This window comes from Abramis brama (genome assembly GCF_963993115.1).
Source record: "Abramis brama genome assembly, chromosome: 16".
In the NCBI taxonomy this organism is placed as follows: Eukaryota; Metazoa; Chordata; class Actinopteri; order Cypriniformes; family Leuciscidae; genus Abramis; species Abramis brama.
Window position 1 is genome coordinate 27,908,016 of NC_139978.1, and position 19,134 is coordinate 27,927,149.

At 36.5% G+C, this 19,134-nt stretch overlaps 1 protein-coding gene across 7 annotated transcripts in view; it reads right to left on the reverse strand.

The window, feature by feature from the left end:
- pde4d (phosphodiesterase 4D, cAMP-specific) overlaps positions 1-19,134 on the reverse strand; it is a 135,945-nt gene that overhangs the window by 22,026 nt on the left and 94,785 nt on the right. Inside the window, exon 1 of one of the 7 annotated variants that reach the window (XM_084086456.1) lies at positions 6,416-6,538. The exons of 3 other annotated variants lie outside the window; for them this stretch is intronic. Coding sequence is in view for 2 of the 4 variants with exons in the window: in XM_084086454.1 (XP_083942580.1) it covers positions 3,584-3,714 (131 nt within the window). In the remaining 2 variants the exon portion in view is untranslated. 3 more of the 7 variants (XM_084086455.1, XM_084086457.1, XM_084086454.1) reach the window with 3 other exon arrangements.

The window sequence follows — 19,134 nt, forward strand, 5'->3', positions numbered from 1 at the left end:
AATCAATGGGATAATTAACTGTAATCACCACTACACTATCTATGGCATCAGATGTCCAACTGGCTCACTCTTTTGTTGTGGACGACAGTGAGTGATAACAGATACCGGCCTGCCCAATCTCTTTGGCTGTTTAGTTGAAGTCATTTTAATTGAGACTGGCTGTTCCTTAACTTCTGTTTTTTGTACTAAACCAGATTTTTTTCCTGATTAGCATGGCAGTTAACACTAACAAGGCTCAGAGAGTTCAGAGAGTTCCCCCAGAAACTTAAATTATACTTTAAATTCTAATGTTTAGAATAAAAATAAAATAAACAACAAAAACCTCTTGCTCACAAATGTCTTGTAAAGTGTAAGCCAGATGCGAGAACTAAAACAAAACACTTCTGTTAACTGAAATAAAAATAAACATAACTGAAAAAAATCATTTTCATGATTCCAAAAGTAACTAAATAAAAATAAAAATGGTCTGAAATCTTCTGTGTATCGTGGCCACAAATTAACTTAATTCGTCAGAAAGTTTTACTAATTCATTCCCTCGTTTTAAGTAAACTGTGCACACAATATATTAATTCGTTACCCAGTTTCACTAAATTGTGCACACAATGCAATAATTTGTTCCCTTGTTTTAGTTCAATCAAAACGAGGGAAGGAATTAGTACAACATGGCCACTATTTACTAAATCGAGGGAAGGAAGTATAATATCGTGACGTGCACAGTATTTAGTAAAGCGAGGGAACGAATTATTATATCATGCGCATAATTTACTAAAATTTAGAACGAATTCTTAATTCGTGGCCACGATATATGTATATTTTTATCAGCATGTCATATGGAGGGCTCTGTACCAACCTGCATATATGAAAATAATACAACAATAACACAAGATTATATTGTACTGTACTGACTGTACAACATAATAATTAGAATACTGTTATAATTATAGAGTTTTTCCAAGTAATACATTCAGAATCACAGAAGTTGTGGTTGGCTAAAGTTTAACATTGATATCTAATGAACTGGTACATGACTGCCTGCTCTCCTAAGCTCTACTTAACAGCATGTGGTCCATTAGCGTATTAGACAGGAACAAAAAAGCATATGAAGTCTGACCATGGGTCATTCAGAAAGTGGAACTCGATTGGTTTGAGACACCATGCAAAGAGAAACAAGACATCATGTTTCCTCTGGTGATCTGATCACATCTGATTGGCTGTTCCCAAAACACTGCTGGTTTTCTTGTCAATCATGAGACAGAATAGGAATATGCTTAAAATAGACAAATAAAAGAGATGCGCAGATAAAAAAAAAATAACATGCAGGAATAATTCATGAATCAAATCAAGCTTTGTCAAAAGTATTAAAATAACAGTTGTTAAAATGCTGAAGAAAATATGGCAAAGTGAATCAGAAAAGAGAAGTGACTTTTCAATTGTTCCAGTTTCAACACGAAATGCAAATATGACACTTTGACATCACAGCCACATTATAACACCTTGATAGATAAACACATCAAGAGCCATCCAATTAAAACTGCTTTATGTGGCAAAGCTTGAACGACAAGAGAGGAAATGGTCCATCTATTACATCAGATTATGTGTCATACAAGACATAACAAATGCACAACCTTCACTTTTATAAAGAAACACAAAAATGCACATAGATTTACACACACTCCATGAAAGATAAAATACCTCTCTTAAAGGGAAAGTCCACCCAAAAATGGAAATTCTTTCATGATTTACTCACCTTCATGCCATTCACAATGCATATAACTTTCTTTTTCAGATAAACACAAACAAAGATTTTTAGGAAAATAATCAATCACAACTTCTCTCGCATGAACGCTCGTATGACAGTAGACCGGAAGCAAAGATTTGAAAAGTAAAAAATTAATAGAATTTTCTTACACACACACCTATTGTTTTGCTTCCGAGGACATTGATTCAACCACTGGGGTCATATGGATATTGGTTTTTCAAGCGTCAACCGAGCGGCAGCCATTCGCTTGCATTAAATTCCTAAATAGAGATTGATTCTTTTCCTAAAAATCTTCTTTTGTGTTTGTCTGAAGAAAGAAAGTCATCTACATCGAAGACGGCATGAGAGAATTTTAATTTGGGGGTGAACTATTCCTTTAAATGCATTGTGAAACCACAAATCCATTTTACTGTTTTGATTTGTGCGCTTAATATAACCATGCAGTTTTTTTATTCAAATTATGATCATATTTTATCAGAGTAACCCAAATAGCAATAGCATGAATGACAGGATATGAGGTGGCAACTGTCAATTAATGACGGGTGTGTATGACATGAGCTGAGTCACTGTCATGCATTACAATAAAGCAAAACAAACAGGAACCGCAGACAATTGGGTCAATATAAAAGGTGAAGGAAGCACATACTGACACACGCACATTGTCCTCCTCAAACTGATGACATCATTAAGATGTCAGTGAGATTTCCTCCATCCTGACCTCTCAACCTTTTTTCATACACACAAACATACACAGGCACACACAACCATACACTTGAACATTCTCAAAGCAAGGTTGTGTTTGCTTAGCTGAGAGCTGTTATTCATGGAGACCAAATGGAGCATTCCATGAGCAAAGGGGGGTAACGTAACCTGCCTCTTTTGCTAGCCTACTTTATAAACGTTCAGACAAAAACTTTGCATGCGCACTTGTTCAAACAGACTGAAAACTGTTGTACCAAAATAATCAGTCCTTTATTAACTATCATCACCCATTTCTAAAATAAGCATATACAAACAGAGAACAAGATGGGACAAGAGAGACTAGGGTGAGGTATCTGCCCTTTGGCACTGTTTGCAAATGTGTGGAAATAATGTTTCACTCTTTGCCATTTCACTAGTTTTTAAGGTGATTGCACAAATGTTTTGGATATGTTACTGGTCGAGTAATGGGTAATGGCTAAAATGAGCAAATCCAACCAAATTTCATATCACATAATCATGTTCATTCTACAAAATGCATACATTAGGCTACAAATTACATTTTTGCATTTTGTTCATGTTTAATGCACTTATTTGCATCTACAATAGGAGGTAGATGCATAAAAGCAACTAAATTCAATTTTTTTTTACAGCCCTTATGATTAAATAAAAAAATTATAATAATAAAAAAATATTTGTTTAAATTAAATATGAATTATAGCCTACATAAAAATATATAGGCCTATAACAAAATGCTTTAGTAAAACGTTTTAATGGAATCAAAATTTGAATTCTCTCCCCATATCTGACAGGCAACAAATTCATCAACAAATGTTTAAATCTATCCCACAGTTACACTTTAACAAGCCAACGAGAGACAGAATAAATGAAAAACCCAGAGGAATGGCACTAGTGGAAGAGAATGTAAATACAATAGAAATTCTTTAGGAAGAGTGGAACTCAATTTATGGAAGGTGAGTGAAAAAACAATGGGGGTTAAAACTTAAGAGGAAGCAGAGAATTACACAAGATGTTAAAAAAAGATATCGGCTTGTGTAAGACAGGAGAAGGAAACAGCAAGCACAGGGATCTAACAGAAGGAGATAGTCAAAAGTTCTCCTTTACCCATCTGTGTTCTTAAGTGAACTGGTGGAGCGAGACCGGGGCTTCATGATAATGCTCATTCTGGACGTGGATTTCCCTCTGCTAGCGGCTACAGCTAATCCCAATAGTGTGCATTTGTTTTCAGTCCTCATGTGCGTCTTCAAGCGTGAACATAACTCGGTCGAGACGGCCCTGCCTCTGTTTGTTCCACTGACAGAAGCCCCTCGTGGTCCGGGACTCTCAAACTGACCGGACAGGAGTTCCAGAGTTTGTGTCACTCAGCAACCGGCTGCTATAATGCAAGACAATCTGTCTCTCCCACTCTCACTCTCTCTCTCCTGAAACTCCCACCCTATGTACTTTTCTCCCTCCCTCCCTTCCTGGCTGGCTGCAAGACTCATTGCTCGGACTCGTGTAGTAATGACGTAGTTGGGGGTAGGGTGCTCCTCGAATGGATGGGGGAGGAAACTTACACCTCAACTTGAGAGGTTTCAGATGAATTTCAGAAAAATTAATCCCAACGGATGTATATACTCCCTAAAAAAGGGTGGGAAGGATTTGCCCAGTAGTATGAATTCAAGCTGAGTCAAAAGTACTTCGTGTGAAATTGCACATCCAGTGTAGCCTGGAAATTTAAAACCACTTCATCCAAGCAATCATTTATTAAATGCACTTTCCCCTTACAAAAAAAAATATTTTCTTAAGTATACTTAAGAAAATATTTTTTTTTGATATATAAAATATATCAGTATATATTTTAAGTATACTTTATGTAGTAAGTATTCTAATATCAGTGTACTAGAAGAAAACTAGTAAGTGTACTATTTCAATACTACTTGGGACTAAATTGGCCCACTTTTTAGTGTGTAAATGTATACCTTTAAGTATACTTTAAGTCTAACAGTAGTACACAACTAGTTTACAACTAAGTTTTTTGTTTGTACTGCAACTATATTGCAAGTGAACATATAGGTATACTGATAGTTTACTAGTCAAATACCTTTTTGTTTATGAAAGTACACTTTGAAGTATACTCTCCGTAAAGTACTAATTTAGACATTAAGGTAAACATAACATCATACTTATAGTTTATTATTTATATATTATTTTTGCACTTTAAGTAAACTATGTTTATTTTTACGTATACAGTTTTTTTATACTTGAAATATGCCTTTAACTGTACTTTAACTCTTTCCATTTTTAAAACATTTGGTAACATTAGGTAGTTTTGATTTATATGCTGTTTAATGTTTGATGATCAATAATGAACAATTGATGAACAATTTTCACACAATGTAAGTTTATAAGACAGTGAAAGAAGTATTTAATAGGCTACTCAAACAAAAGAGTAAACACAACTACAAGCCAAGTATACTTAATTATCCTTTTACGTGTATCTCCATGAAAAGATTGAATACAAGAATAGGCCAAATATACTTAGACTTTTCTGTCAGTAGTCAAGTACGCTTCAAGTATACTTCAGTCAGGTATACTTAAGTGGAATTTTCTGGGAAGTACATTAAATATATTTCTGAGAAGTACATAAAATGCAGACTGAAAGTATACTCATTTAGAGTTTAAAAGAAGTATACTGATAGCACACTTGAATACACTTCTTTTTCATAAGGGTTCATATACAGTCCATGTGCAATGACCAACATGCAATAATATACTGTAAGAGGTGAAAAAATAACTAGTACTGAATGTCATTTCAATTAGAGAACTCTTCAACAAAGAAAAATCTAACACTCATGGCAGTACTTGACTAGATTGTTTACTGCCGCGATTAACGGTTCACACATTAACTCATGCCAAGGGCCCTCAGAGGTGTTCCAGTGACGCAAGACATGCGTCAACCAATGACAGCAAAGCAGAGAGTATCGCTTACAGCTCTGCCCACTTGATGGTTTCAATACACATTTAGACAACAGGCTTGATTTTATCTTTGTGAAAGGATTACAGATGTCTGATTACGAAGCAGTTAGTTTGGGTGAGAGATCTGTCAGTTCTAAATTACAACAAACTGAAAAAAAAACGTGTGTTTGTCTTATTAGGTAATATACAGTATCACATAATATCACATAGTATGAACAGCTAATCTATGTTTGTGCACATCGTTGCCCCCCTGTGTTCACAAGAGATTAAAACAGATAATAATAGACAAAATCAAGAACATCTCCTAACAAAGTCATTTACTCAGTGAAAAAACAACAACACAGAATCTAAAGACAATTAAGTAATAGATAAACACATTTATATTCACTGGGCCAAGATTTTTACACTCTTTTTTACTGAATATTTCTCAGGCTTGGGTATTTTTATTTTTCTATGTAAACACATACATGTATATTAAAAGTGATACATTTTTGAATTGTCTTCCACACTAAAGCTACTTAATGGCCTTTCACAATTTATTTATTTATAATTGCCATATCCGCAACAATGGCTATTTTCATTAAGCACAGCACAGCACACACACACACAGCATTTATATATATGCTTTAGCCATTGTTTAAAAAAAATACAACATATGAAACATATGAAACCCAATGTAACAACGTGACCAATTTGACATTTATAAAAAAAAAACCCCATTGAGCCAAGGTTCAATTATATAATGTATCTCAGTGCAGTTTTATATAGATTTCGAAATTTAGCTTGGAGGATCTTTTAGACAGTCTTAAAAGATCACTGCAAACAAACAAACAAAAAATGTGTGCAATAAAACAGCTACTATCGCAACTAGTGTAAACTGTTAACAGGTTTAAAGAGGCATACTGTAAGCCATATATTTCTTTAATATGCAAGTCTGTTTGTACCTGCGTGACTTGAACCAGCGTTACCTTTTCTTGCCTTTTAGTGAGTTTATATCAAGCTTGCGGCCATTCCAAGCAAAAGTGCTAAGAAAGAGAGAAAGAGGAGAGCCGCCTGGAGATTCACTAGCCATGGTGTCCTGATGAAACTGACAGCTTGACTGACCACAAATAAGAGAGCTTCAGCTTTGTGTGAGGAAAATGTCCACGTCACTACTCATCCCATAATCCAATAACACCTGTCTGGCCTTCTAGCATTCAACTGCCATGTCAGAAACACAAGCTTCAGTGCTGGTAAACTGTACATGAAACTATGTCACCAGAAAGCAATCAGCTTTCTGGTCAAGAGATTTATCCTCCAAGCATGCAGTAATTAATCTGACTAGTGTGGTTTGGAATTAACTGAAATTCAGCAAGAGACGAGAAAGTGCTTGTTTCACAAAACACAACTAAATGTCTAAAAATGTAACAATTTACATTGTTTCACAAACATATTCTGAAATTGCTAAGCTGAAATCAAAACATATTTGAATCCTTATTGATATTTTAAGTTGAAGTTGTTGTTCTTGCACCCAGTATTCAAATGTAACAGAACTAATGCTCTGTTACAGGGCCATAAACACCAACAACGTTTAATATTAAATAAAAAAAATTATATAAAAAAGTGGTTGTCTCAAGTGTTGCTGTGCAAGAAGCTCACAAAAAACAAATAATACTATGAATTGACTTTATAGCTAACACGCAGGATATACACTGGAGAAAATGAAACACAAAAACTTAGAGAAAACTTAGACGAGATTGGACAAGGACTAGAATGAAACTCAGGGTTTCAATACACAGGAACTAATGAAGACCAGCTGAACAAAACTACTAATTAATGAGTTACCTAAGAAACAAACAAGGAAATCATACAAAACATACAAAACAAAACTAGTACACCCAGTACTGGCCCCCACCCAGTAATGAGAGAGACGTAAACGGTGAGGGGCAAACAAAACAGTCAATGGGGGAGTGGAGGGTGGGAGGAGCCAGATTGTAATCCAGAATCCAGCCATGACGAAGCCCCAGGGCAGAGTCGAGGGAGGGAGGAGCCATGGTAGAGACTTGGATGACCGATGGAGATAGAGCTGCCGGAGATGGAGATGCAGGTGGAGCTGACGAGCCAAAGAGCCCACACAACATCAATGGCACTGAAGACTGAGGTGGAGTCGCAGCGACGAGCATCCGAGGTGGAGCCATGGAGCCTGAGGACTGAGGTGAAGCCAGTGGGACTGAGGACGAAGGCGGAGCCAGAAGGCGGAGCCAGGTTTACAGAGAATGGTCCAAAAAGTGAAAATATCCAGTGAGCAGCAGGTCTGTAAGTGAAAATGCCTTGTTGCCAGAGGTCAGAGGTGAATGGCAACACTGGTTCAAGCTGATAGAAAGGCAACAGTAACTCAAATAACCACTCGTTACAACCGATGTCTGCAGAAGAGCATTTTCTGAACGCACAACACATCCAACCAGACAAAGCTACAGCAGCAGAAGACACACCAGGTGCCACTTCCTGTCAGCTAAGAACAGGAAACTGAGGCTTACAATTTGCACGGCCTCACCAAAATTGGACAACAGAAGATTGGAAAAATGTTGCCTAGTCTAATGAGTCTCAATTTCTGCTGCAATATTCAGATGGTAGGGTCAGAATTTGCCATGAACAACATGAAAGCATGATCCATCCTGTCTTATATCAACGGTTCAGGCTGCTGGTGGTGTAATGGTGTGGGGGGTATTTTCTTGGCACACTTTGGGCCCCTTAGTACCAATTGAGTATTGTTTAAATGCCACAACCTTCCTAAGTATTGTTGCTGACCATGTCCATCCCTTTATGACCACAGTGTACCCATCTTCTGAGGGCTACTTCCAGCAGGATAAGACGCATGTCACAAAGCTAAAATCATCTCAAACTGGTTTATTGAACATGACAATGAGTTCACTATACTCTAATGGCCTTCACAGTAACCAGATCTCAATCCAATAGAGCACCTTTGGGATGTGGTGAAACAGGAGAACAGCAATTGTGTGATGCGATCATGTCAATATAGACCAAAATCTCTGAGGAATGTTTCCAGCACCAATCAATGCCACAAAGAATTAAGACACTTCTGAAGGCAACTACTGGTACTAGCAAGGTGTACCTAATAAAGTGGCCGGTGAGCATTTATATTTATAATATTTATCATTTCAGCAATTAATTACTTTTTCAAGCCAAGAGAACTTTCCATGCTGTCTGTCTAAAAGTACTACATTGATTCCAGATTGTAAGTGTCGGATACTGTCCTGCTGCATCTCCACATGCACTCATCTCCATATCACACTCCCACTCGCCTACAACCAATTATTGATGAAAATAAATCATCAGGAGTTAATCTAAGAAAAACGAAGCTATTTTAGAAGTGTTGAATATGTCCTAAATATGATAAATGTGTTAAACCACCGACTCATAATTACTTGGATGAAATAAAATCATGCACAGACAGACGCAACATTAGTGGGCCAATGCCGGAAGAATAACGAACACAGTGCAGACAATCTAAATGGGTCTGTGCCACTATTCTGGGAAAAATCCAGTTGGATAAATATAACTTGATTTTCTTTCTTCACCTACAAAGTTTGAATCTATACTGGAATTGAATTTATACTTCACGTTTTCTGACCTGTCCATTCTAAGTCTGGGTTTAATGGTAGTGTGTAAATAAGTGTGTGTGTGTTATAAGTGTGTTTGAGAGGGTGTGTGTGTGTGCTTTATTGGCATTAGCATAAGGCACATATCTGATAGCGATTCTCTGTTGCCAAGCATTTGTCTTAGGCCCAATACACACTGACCTACTCTCTTCCACTCACACACACACACATTCAAATTTCTCTCAATGTGTACTGTAGTTATTGACACACACCTGCTCATTGTTGGACAGTGCAGATATCAAAACAATGACATTATAGTGTATTTAGTAGTAATACTACTAATATGAATCTTTTTATAAATGAATACACATTTGTTATGCAAGTTCCCACAATATCTGACATTTGCACAGCACAGGTCACGATTGCCACTCAATTCAACCTATTTATTGCCATTTACCTAACAGATCTACAGATAGGTTTATCGGTGGCGAGAAGCATTAAAGGATCTTTAAGGAAATCAATGGGCTCATAACCAGCTGGTTATCGCATCCTATCATTAACCACAGGCTAAAAAAACATCTGACATATTTACATGCATTTTCTTTTAAATAAAAAAATTTGTAACATGCTGAAGTATAATCATAGACCATCAGCAGTCACATAATACGTGATCCAAACTGAGTCAAAAAGAAATTGTCTTATTACTTTTAAATCATGACTTAAAACTCATCTTTTAGTTTTAATTTATGGAATTAATGTTAAACAGATGTATTTTATGACTGTCATTAAATTGTAAGGTGAGTGTTTTGAAAGGCACCTCTAAATAAAATACATTTATTAAATTTATATTATACATTTATATTATTATTATTCATTAATTAGTCTAGGTTAGAAGGATGAACAGAACAAAATACGAAACATCTGTATTTCGTTCCACATAACTCAACAGGGAAACATTTAACAAGCACGACACATCTTCCAAATTATGATCCAGTCCTACAAAAACGTAGCAGCTGACTATTCTGACACACATCACACATATAAAGCTTTACCATTTCCTCCTTGGCTTGATGTCAATGGGTTTGTTGATGGCATACGGTGAGCCATTGATGCAAGCGCTACGATAACGGGCAATCCTCTCCAGAGAACAAAGTTCTGAGTTTGCTGGCAAACTCATTCTCGACTTACAATCAATGCTGAACGAGACCAACTACAGCTGAGCAAGCCTTCCTGGGTCAGTTTGACCAAGCTTTCAGTACTGTGAGGATAAATGAGAGTGGAGAGATTGAGTGAGGACTGGAGGATGTGCAGAAAGGAAGAGGAGGGAGAAAGAGAGAGAGAGAGAGAGCAGGAGGTGGGTGAACAAGAAGCAGGTAGGTGCTGAAATCATTGGCGAGATCAGTAAACTCAATCAGCCGTTAATAAACTTTAATGAAGACCAACCAGAGTCAGCGTGTGAGTGTCTAAGCGTGCAAAATCCCACACGCACCTTTCGTAGAATTCTCCTGATCTGCTCCAATCATACTTATATTGACTCTGTGCCATTTCTAAAAAGCTTTTATGCCCCGACTCTCTGCCCTTAATCAGACAGACGGGGCTGACGCACATCAAGAACATAGTCTCGCAAACAAGAAGATGCCACAGACACTATATTTTTACTTACAGCCAATTTAACCTATGGTGCAGTGGAACAGCTTTGGCCTGCTAATGTAGTCTCTCCTGTGTACTACACCTAATGTCTTGTTATACACTGTATGTACTATTTCATTTATTCATTCTGTGTTACAGAAATCTGTTTAGCATCTGCTTGTGCATTAAAGGGTTAGTTCACCCAAAAATGAAAATTCTGTCAGTAATTACTCACCCTCATGTTGTTCCAACCGCGTAAGACCTTCGTTCATCTTCGGAACACAAATTAAGATATTTTTGATGAAATCTGAGTGCTGGATCACTCCTCCATAGGCTGCTAGGTGACCGAAACTTGCTGGCCCAGAAAAGTTATTAAAGAGATCGTTAATATAGTCCAAGTGACTACAGTGGCTTAATCTTAAGTATATCAAGCGACGAAAATACTTTTTGTGCGCAAAAACAAACAAAAATAACGACTTTATTCCACTATTCATTTCCTTCTCAGTGGGCCTCTAGTTGGTTCACGTAGTGTTTTTGCGCTGCGCGTCTGTGTTGCACGTCACCACGTAGGCTCACTATTGGCCGACGCTGGTCATGTGTGTGATGCGTGTTGACGTGCAACACAGACGCGCAGCGCAAAAACACTACGAGGCCCAGAGAGAAGGAAATGAATAGTGGAATAAAGTCGTTATTTTTGTTTGTTTTTGCGCACAAAAAGTATTCTCGTCGCTTGATATACTTAAGATTGAGCCACTGTAGTCACTTGGACTATATTAACGATCTCTTTAATAACTTTTCTGGGCCAGCAAGTTTCGGTCACCTAGCAGCCTATGGAGAAGTGATCCAGCACTCAGATTTCATCAAAAATATCTTAATTTATGTTCCGAAGATGAACGAAGGTCTTACGCGGTTGGAACAACATGAGGGTGAGTAATTACTGACAGAATTTTCATTTTTGGGTGAACTAACCCTTTAAACTGCAACTCATTAGTGATGCTATTACTATCACTCATGGGTTTGTGGTTCATTCCAAACCTTAATCCAGCCCCAAACTATTAAACTTTGCCATTTAACCCACACCATCCCGTAATGATTCCTCCTATTTATTATCTGCTGTGATTTTTCTAAGCTATCAGATTTATGATTTCCCCCTAGCAGATAATACAACAGGTGCAAATCCCACAGACCAGGTGTCTTCAACCTTTTTCAGGCCAAGGACCATTAAAATAATAATTATTGAAGAAAAGAAATGCACTAAAATACATTCAGAAAACCCAATGCCCAGTTTACTTCAACCCCATAACATTGTGACCAAGCACTGGTGACAATTTCTTGAGAAAATAGTTGCTAATGTTGTACAAGAATAGCAAAATTTAAGAACTTGCAGCATTAATGATCACTGAATAATCCCCTCTATTGGAACTTAAAGGAGTGATAATACTGAAACTAAATACAACCGACAGAGCAGTGAACTTAATTTTTAGAACATACATGTTCCTCTCTTAAATCTCTGTCACTAAAAATTCTACTTTATTCACTAGATGGCAGCAAACTAACAGATTATATCTGAAGACCGAGAGATTACAGTCTCTTGCAAGGTCTCAAGTTTTGTCTAGTTAGCCACTGTTGGGAGATGCTATAACTACACCACAAGGGGCAAAAAACACCTTTCTCCATTAACGGCCATTCAAAAATAGGGACTTTTTTTGCAGGCAACATATAAATGCAAATATTTATTATATAAAACACATTTTGCCAGTTAAACATGGTGAGGTTGTCAAAAGGACTATAGTTTTGTAACTGTGTAATTTGTGGATTCTGTCAACTATATAATGAATACAGATTTTAATTGAAAGATTAAACTGTGTTCATGTGGCACACTGAAATTACTAAAGAAAAACACTTGACACTAAAACAACACGTAAGATCTGTTAACCTCCTTAAATCAAATCATTATCTAATACCAAAAGCCCATATGATTTCCTCAGCTTTACAAGAAAAACATACATGATAAACTAATATCCTACAATAAAGACACAACTGAATTTGTTTTTAATGATCATAAAACACCTTCGGATTTAAAAGCTTATTCTTAAAGGGACGTTTCACCCAAAAATTTGTCATCATTTACTCACCCCTAAGTTGATCCAAACCTGTATGAGTTTCTTTCTTCTAATGAACACAAAATATAATATTTTAAAGAATGTTGGTAACCAGAGAGTTGACGGTAGCCATTGACATCCATAGTATTTTTTTTTTCTACTATGGAAGTCAATGGCTATCGTCAACTGTCTAGTTCCCAACATTCTTTAAAATATCATATTTTGTGTTCAACATTAAAAAAAAAATTATACAGGTTTGGAACAACTTAAGGGTGAGTAAATGATGACAGAATTTTCATATTTGGGTGAAATATTCCTTTAAAGGCTTGATAATAGTTTATTAGACGAATATAAATACATTTTTAATGGATTAGTTGTGCAGACAGTGCAGAGCTGGAACGTAATAAATTGTGTAAATACATAGACAATTTATTTTTATTAGAAAATAAATAAATAAAGATTGATATAATAATTATACATAAACATATAAATATATATTTTATATTGTATAAATTCTTTTAGTTACCACTAGGGAGCACTCTATCACTAACCACACGTACTTTAACACGAGGGTCTCTCACTCAGACTCATCACAACAGGAGGGCGAAAAAAATGCAGTCACAGCGATTGAAAAATATGTCCAAGGCCAAAAACCCATTACCACATGACTCTTATGTAATGAACATGGTGTTTCATAGCAAAAATCAAATTTGCCACAGAGTACATGAATATATTATATACACATATATTGAGAGATGAAGCTCTGGAATGAGCTTCAGGCATCCAAGTGTAGCGAAAGCTCCATATTAACATGCGCATTTATCGTTCATTACCATCAAACGACAATCAAAGCTGCTAGTGATGAATATCCCTTTAAGCTCTGCCAAGTATAGCCTATAATAAACTCAGCTTATCCAGGCTAACCTGCTATATAATGCCATTACAACTGCCCTTCCTGAAGACAAAGTGTGGGGCTTTTTATGCAGGCAGGGAGGTAGTTCTCATCATCCATCACTGTTCTTCAGTAGAAGGTGAGAAAAAGCCACGGCATCTCTCACTGTCAGCGAGCATCACTGACGTCTTGTGTACCTGGCAGCAACACAGTTCTCCCGTCTCCTGGAAGCAATGCCGAACGTTATCTTGAACCTATTTTCCCGAGAGATGACAAAGATCTGGTCATGATTCCTGCACCTGTATGAATCATTCAGCAATGGTCAGGAACAGGAACTCCCTCTGGAGTAAGCTAAATAACTCGCTCAAAGGCATGGAGGTAGTAGAACGGCATTGTAACATCACTTGTAACATCACTCAACGCTTGCTAATAAACTCTCACTTTTTAGTGCCATTGGAGCCAAACACCCAAATTTACAGCTGGCACAGTAGAGCTTTTAACTGTGCCACTACACTGTAAAAACAAAAATAAAGTGTTTGTAGTATATACAAAATTAAGGTGGAAGTTTGCACAGCATTTTTAGGTTTAATTCATTTATCTTGCCATGACATAAAATCTGCCATTATTGTAATAATTACTCTGCCTATTTTAATTAACTTTAAAAGCACATTCAAATCAATAAGTATACTGATAACTACAGTAGGTAATCAATCGAAATGCCTATTACCGCCGCAGCGTTAAATACAATCAAGTCACATGTGACCCTCGTTCACAAAATCACCACCAGGTGGCAGAAAGGGACGGTTTTGCAACATTGCTCTATAAGGCTGTAATTGTGATGTTTTTACTTGTAAATGACAATAAAATAATGAAATAAATTATTAGTAATAATAGGAGTATATATTAGCGTCGACACAAATGCACAACAACTTTCTGTGAATAGTATGAGAGTGTGCCGCAGTACGTAGTCAGCCACTTTAAATGAGTGAGCTCTTTAAAGGGGTCCTAATATGCCCTTTTACGAAGTTTTGATTTTGTTTTTTGAGGTGTATTAGAATTTGCTAGCTTTCATGCTTGATTATCACTTACATTATCACTGCTCCTGTCTCCCCAGTCTGTCTCGAACAAGTCTTTTTCGATGAAGCCCCTCCTTCCGAAATGTGCTGTGATTGGTTAGCTGGCCCAGTGTGTTGTGATTGGCAGCGCTTAGCGTGTGTTCAGGAAATGTCCCGCCCCTCCACAACAGCGAGTGTAAATCAAGGATGGTGGCAATTTCAAACCAATTCGAGCCCAATTAAGACCCTGACAATGTTATTGTTAACAAACAACAGGAGCATCCAGAACGGATTTCATGCACAGAGTTTGCAAGCACGGATTTTACAGGACGTTTCAGAGATTATAGATATACATTATAGATATGATGTTATCCACTATTTAATCATGATATTTGTTACTATGGTTATAATTATTGTTATACAAACAGTAATTGATCACAAAAACATTTGGAGGGGCGGCAATTTCCAAAGGGGCAGTGAACACTCTTACAAAAACAAGAGCTTACAAAAGCTATAGTAAACAACACTATATTAACACTAATGTTGGCTAGCAGGAGAGCGTAGCAACAGCATAAAACTTATAATTAGAACTGTTAATAGAAAACGCAACTACAAATAATAAGACATACTAACAAGTTGTGATCCAACAACAGATTGTCCCAGAAAGTTGAAACTGCTTCATTTCAAGAGATGCTTTTATGTGTGGCCTGCATTGTGGTTCTGGAAGTTGCTCTCCGTAAAATGTGCAGCACACAGATAAACATTGGGATTATAATGTTCAGGAACAGTATTTAAAATAAATGTTAACCACTCTAAGTTTGTCCACCTTAGGAAGGTCAAACAAATGAGTTGTGGAAAAAACAGCATCTCTTTGAAAAAGCAGCAGCTCAACCAGGCCTGGTCCGCTTTTTTGCCTAATCCGTGGGTGGAGATTATTTAAATGAGTAACATTATGACTTTATAAAGCCCGGAAAAATCGCATTGTAGTCAAATGAGCCGTTTGTTGTAGTTCTTGAAAAGTGGATTATATTAGGGCTGCACGATTTGGGGAAAATGTCAGGAAAACATTTTAAAAATCGCAAATATCACTTTTAAGCAATAAACTTTTAGTAAATAGCAAGTCTTAAGTTTGTTTGCAGTGAAAAATGCATTAGCCCTCATCCCATTAATTCATTAAACCGCACAGCTAACAACTACTGTAGGTGTGCATGTCTAAAGTTAATTTTCCAGCTGGTGCAACTCAATCTAATTCGTCTTCTCTACAGCCTCAATCAGCTTTGTCTCGATATACACAACTCTATCGAAACAAACACAAACTGCTCATGCTCATGGGGTTGCAAGTACCGCCCTGGCTTGTAGACTGTGCAATACCTCAGAAACATGATGGATTTCATGGCCTCCCGAGAGGAGCAGAGGGGTTAAACAGCTTTCTCCTAAGTCACCAGGTGTTCGCGCAGGCCGGCCGGGCTGCTCACACACAGCCACTGTCGAGGAAGAGTGATCAGCTAATTAGCCTGTCTGCATGTGGCCAATTGTCGCACACCTGACTGGCTTATGACGTACCTCAGTGCTGGCCTTTGGCCAAAGCTGTGTGGGAATCGGTTTACTCTGTAACCTGTGTGTGCTGGGATGTGATTTGTGCTTTGTGTGTGAGAGGCATCTTAGTCAATAGGCTCATTATAAGAAAAATTTCCCTTGAGACTGGTTATATACAAATTACTAGCACTTCCATGTCTATTACCAAGATTTAAACAAACAGTTCATTATTTGCTATATTGTTAAAAGTGCTATATAAATGAAGGTGAAAAATTGTGAAGTTGACTATTTATATACCCTCATATAATTTGTAACTTCTGAGGAGCACAAAGGGAGAAATGGAGAAAATAAATAGATATCCTTATTATTTATTTTTTCATTTGTATTATATATAAATTTTGACAATGAAAAAACAATAAAAATAATAAATAATTAAATGCTTTTAACATACCTACATACATATATACTGTACATACAAGACACAAACATTCCCCAAAAATAAATTATTATTACATATACTTGAGGAACACAAAAGTAGAAATGGAGAAAATAAATAAATAAATATCATTATTATTATTTTTTTGTTATATTTTTATGTATATATATATATATATGTTCAATACACATACATTCCCCAAAAGTAAATACTTATTAAATATTACTATATATATACACACATACACACACACACCTATATATATATATATATATATATATATATATATATATATATATATATATATATATATATATATATATATATATATATAGGTGTGTGTGTGTGTATGTGTATATATATATAGTAATATTTAATAAGTATATATATATATATATATATATATATATATATATATATTCAAATATTCAATACACATACATTCCCCAAAAGTAAATACATATTACAACTGAACTATTAAATGTTTTAACAAGTAAAATTCTCTTATAAAATGCCCATGGAAAAAGAAAACCATACAGGTTTGTAAAAACATAAGAGTAAGTAAATTGTGAGTTATTCCTTAAATTTTAAAGTAACTGTATTGCAAAGCATAAAGGAACACACCTCGGTTTCACCTTGTGTGTCCAATGAGCTCAACATGCTCTACTTCAAATCCAGCAGCAGAGAAATAGATACATATTTTACAACTGCTTGTATTGGGTTTAAACGAACAAGACAGCTTGAATGCCATATGCGTCTGACCATGAACTCAACAAACAGATGAATTAATTATGGCAGGCACAGTTGAACTGAGTCGTGCATGACAAAACAGACAGATGAAACAGTCACTAACTTCTGTCACTGCTCGATGAACATTCCTCCAAGGGAATATATGTGAGATAACAAGGATCTGCTTTGTCTCACCAGATTCAGCTTTTCAAGACAACATACGATAACCAAGCATGTAAATAAAACCTGGAGCATTTATTTAGAATTCCTATTCATCTCAATGGGAGTTGCTCAACTGATGCAGGTGGTTCGAACCACAGACATGAACCAATCACCTCAGCCGTAAATGCCATGTAAGTAATCAAGCTGCAAAACCATGAAATCATGACTTATCAAGAATGTGCACCAAGCCCTCAGTAGCAACTATCCTGAGCTGTGATGTGTGAAGCTAATATAATCCATGTCTAATATCTAATGATCGTCAGTGGAGAAAGAAGCTGTTTCGAACCTGATAGTGTGGTTCTAACTGGGCCGTACTAACCAGCAAACCCCTGAGCACTTGTGTATGCTGCTAAAGTTTGAGTAAAATTTCTTTCATTTTTCATATATTAAAGATGTATTATGAGCCCTAAAAGATGTGATTTAAAAGATCAAAGTATAATAGCCGGCTGCCTTGCATGTACAATTACATGACTCATTTAAACATTAAATAATCAGGAAAATGTTACAGGCTTGTTATCTCACTGGGTGGAGTCAAGAGCTCTCAGCCTCTGTGATAAATCTTACAGTACACTTGAGGAACTCACAGAGTCTGAAACTTAGATAAAAAAAGATAAAAGCTTCCTCAGATTATGCACCAAGAAAAACGAACAAAGCAATATTTCCTAAAGTCCAAAAGTTGTTTTATCACTGAATATTCATGTAAAATGTCATTTTTACAACCAAAAAGGCCTTTAAAATTGAAGGCAAATGTTATTACATCTGTATTCAAGCTTATTTCATAATCTTTTAAAGACTCGAAAGCGAAAATGTTCAAACTCTATTCAACGTTACCAAGGTTACTGGAGTTGCTTTCATAAAGGAAAGTCAAATGCTATGTCTCTAAAAGCACAGAAACAAAGTCTTACAGACAGACACAACCAAAGACAGATGAGAGAGCAATAGCCAGCACTATTTGTACTCACAATACTATATAGGTATTAGGGGTGGGCATTATTAACCGGTTGAAATTTTTAGGACTATCGCCTCTATCGCGGTTACGCACTCACGTGACGTTGTTTATCACCCACCCCTAATATACGTTGCACATAGGTTCAAATATTCAACCAGCACACCCAAACATAGCCCACATTTCTGTATCTATTTGATTTGAAGCTAGGATACAAAACAGAACACTTAAATAGTGACAGCACAACAGCAGACTATAGTGTCACAAAGCATGAAATCACACAGCCTCAAATAAGCAATCCAACCAAAACTAAAGCATACACAGTTTGTCTTGTAGCTGGTGTTTTCATGTGAAGATAGTGGCATGCGACTGTGGTAACAGGATTAGATTAGACTGACACAGCTGAATGATGTCACACCCGTGATTGTACGAAAGCATAATGATGTCATCAGCACATGCTCTAGACTCTAGAGCAAGACTCTGCAGCTGAAAGACATTTAATAGAGGCTTGTATATCCATATGGTTCTGCCATGCCAAACCATGCACGCAA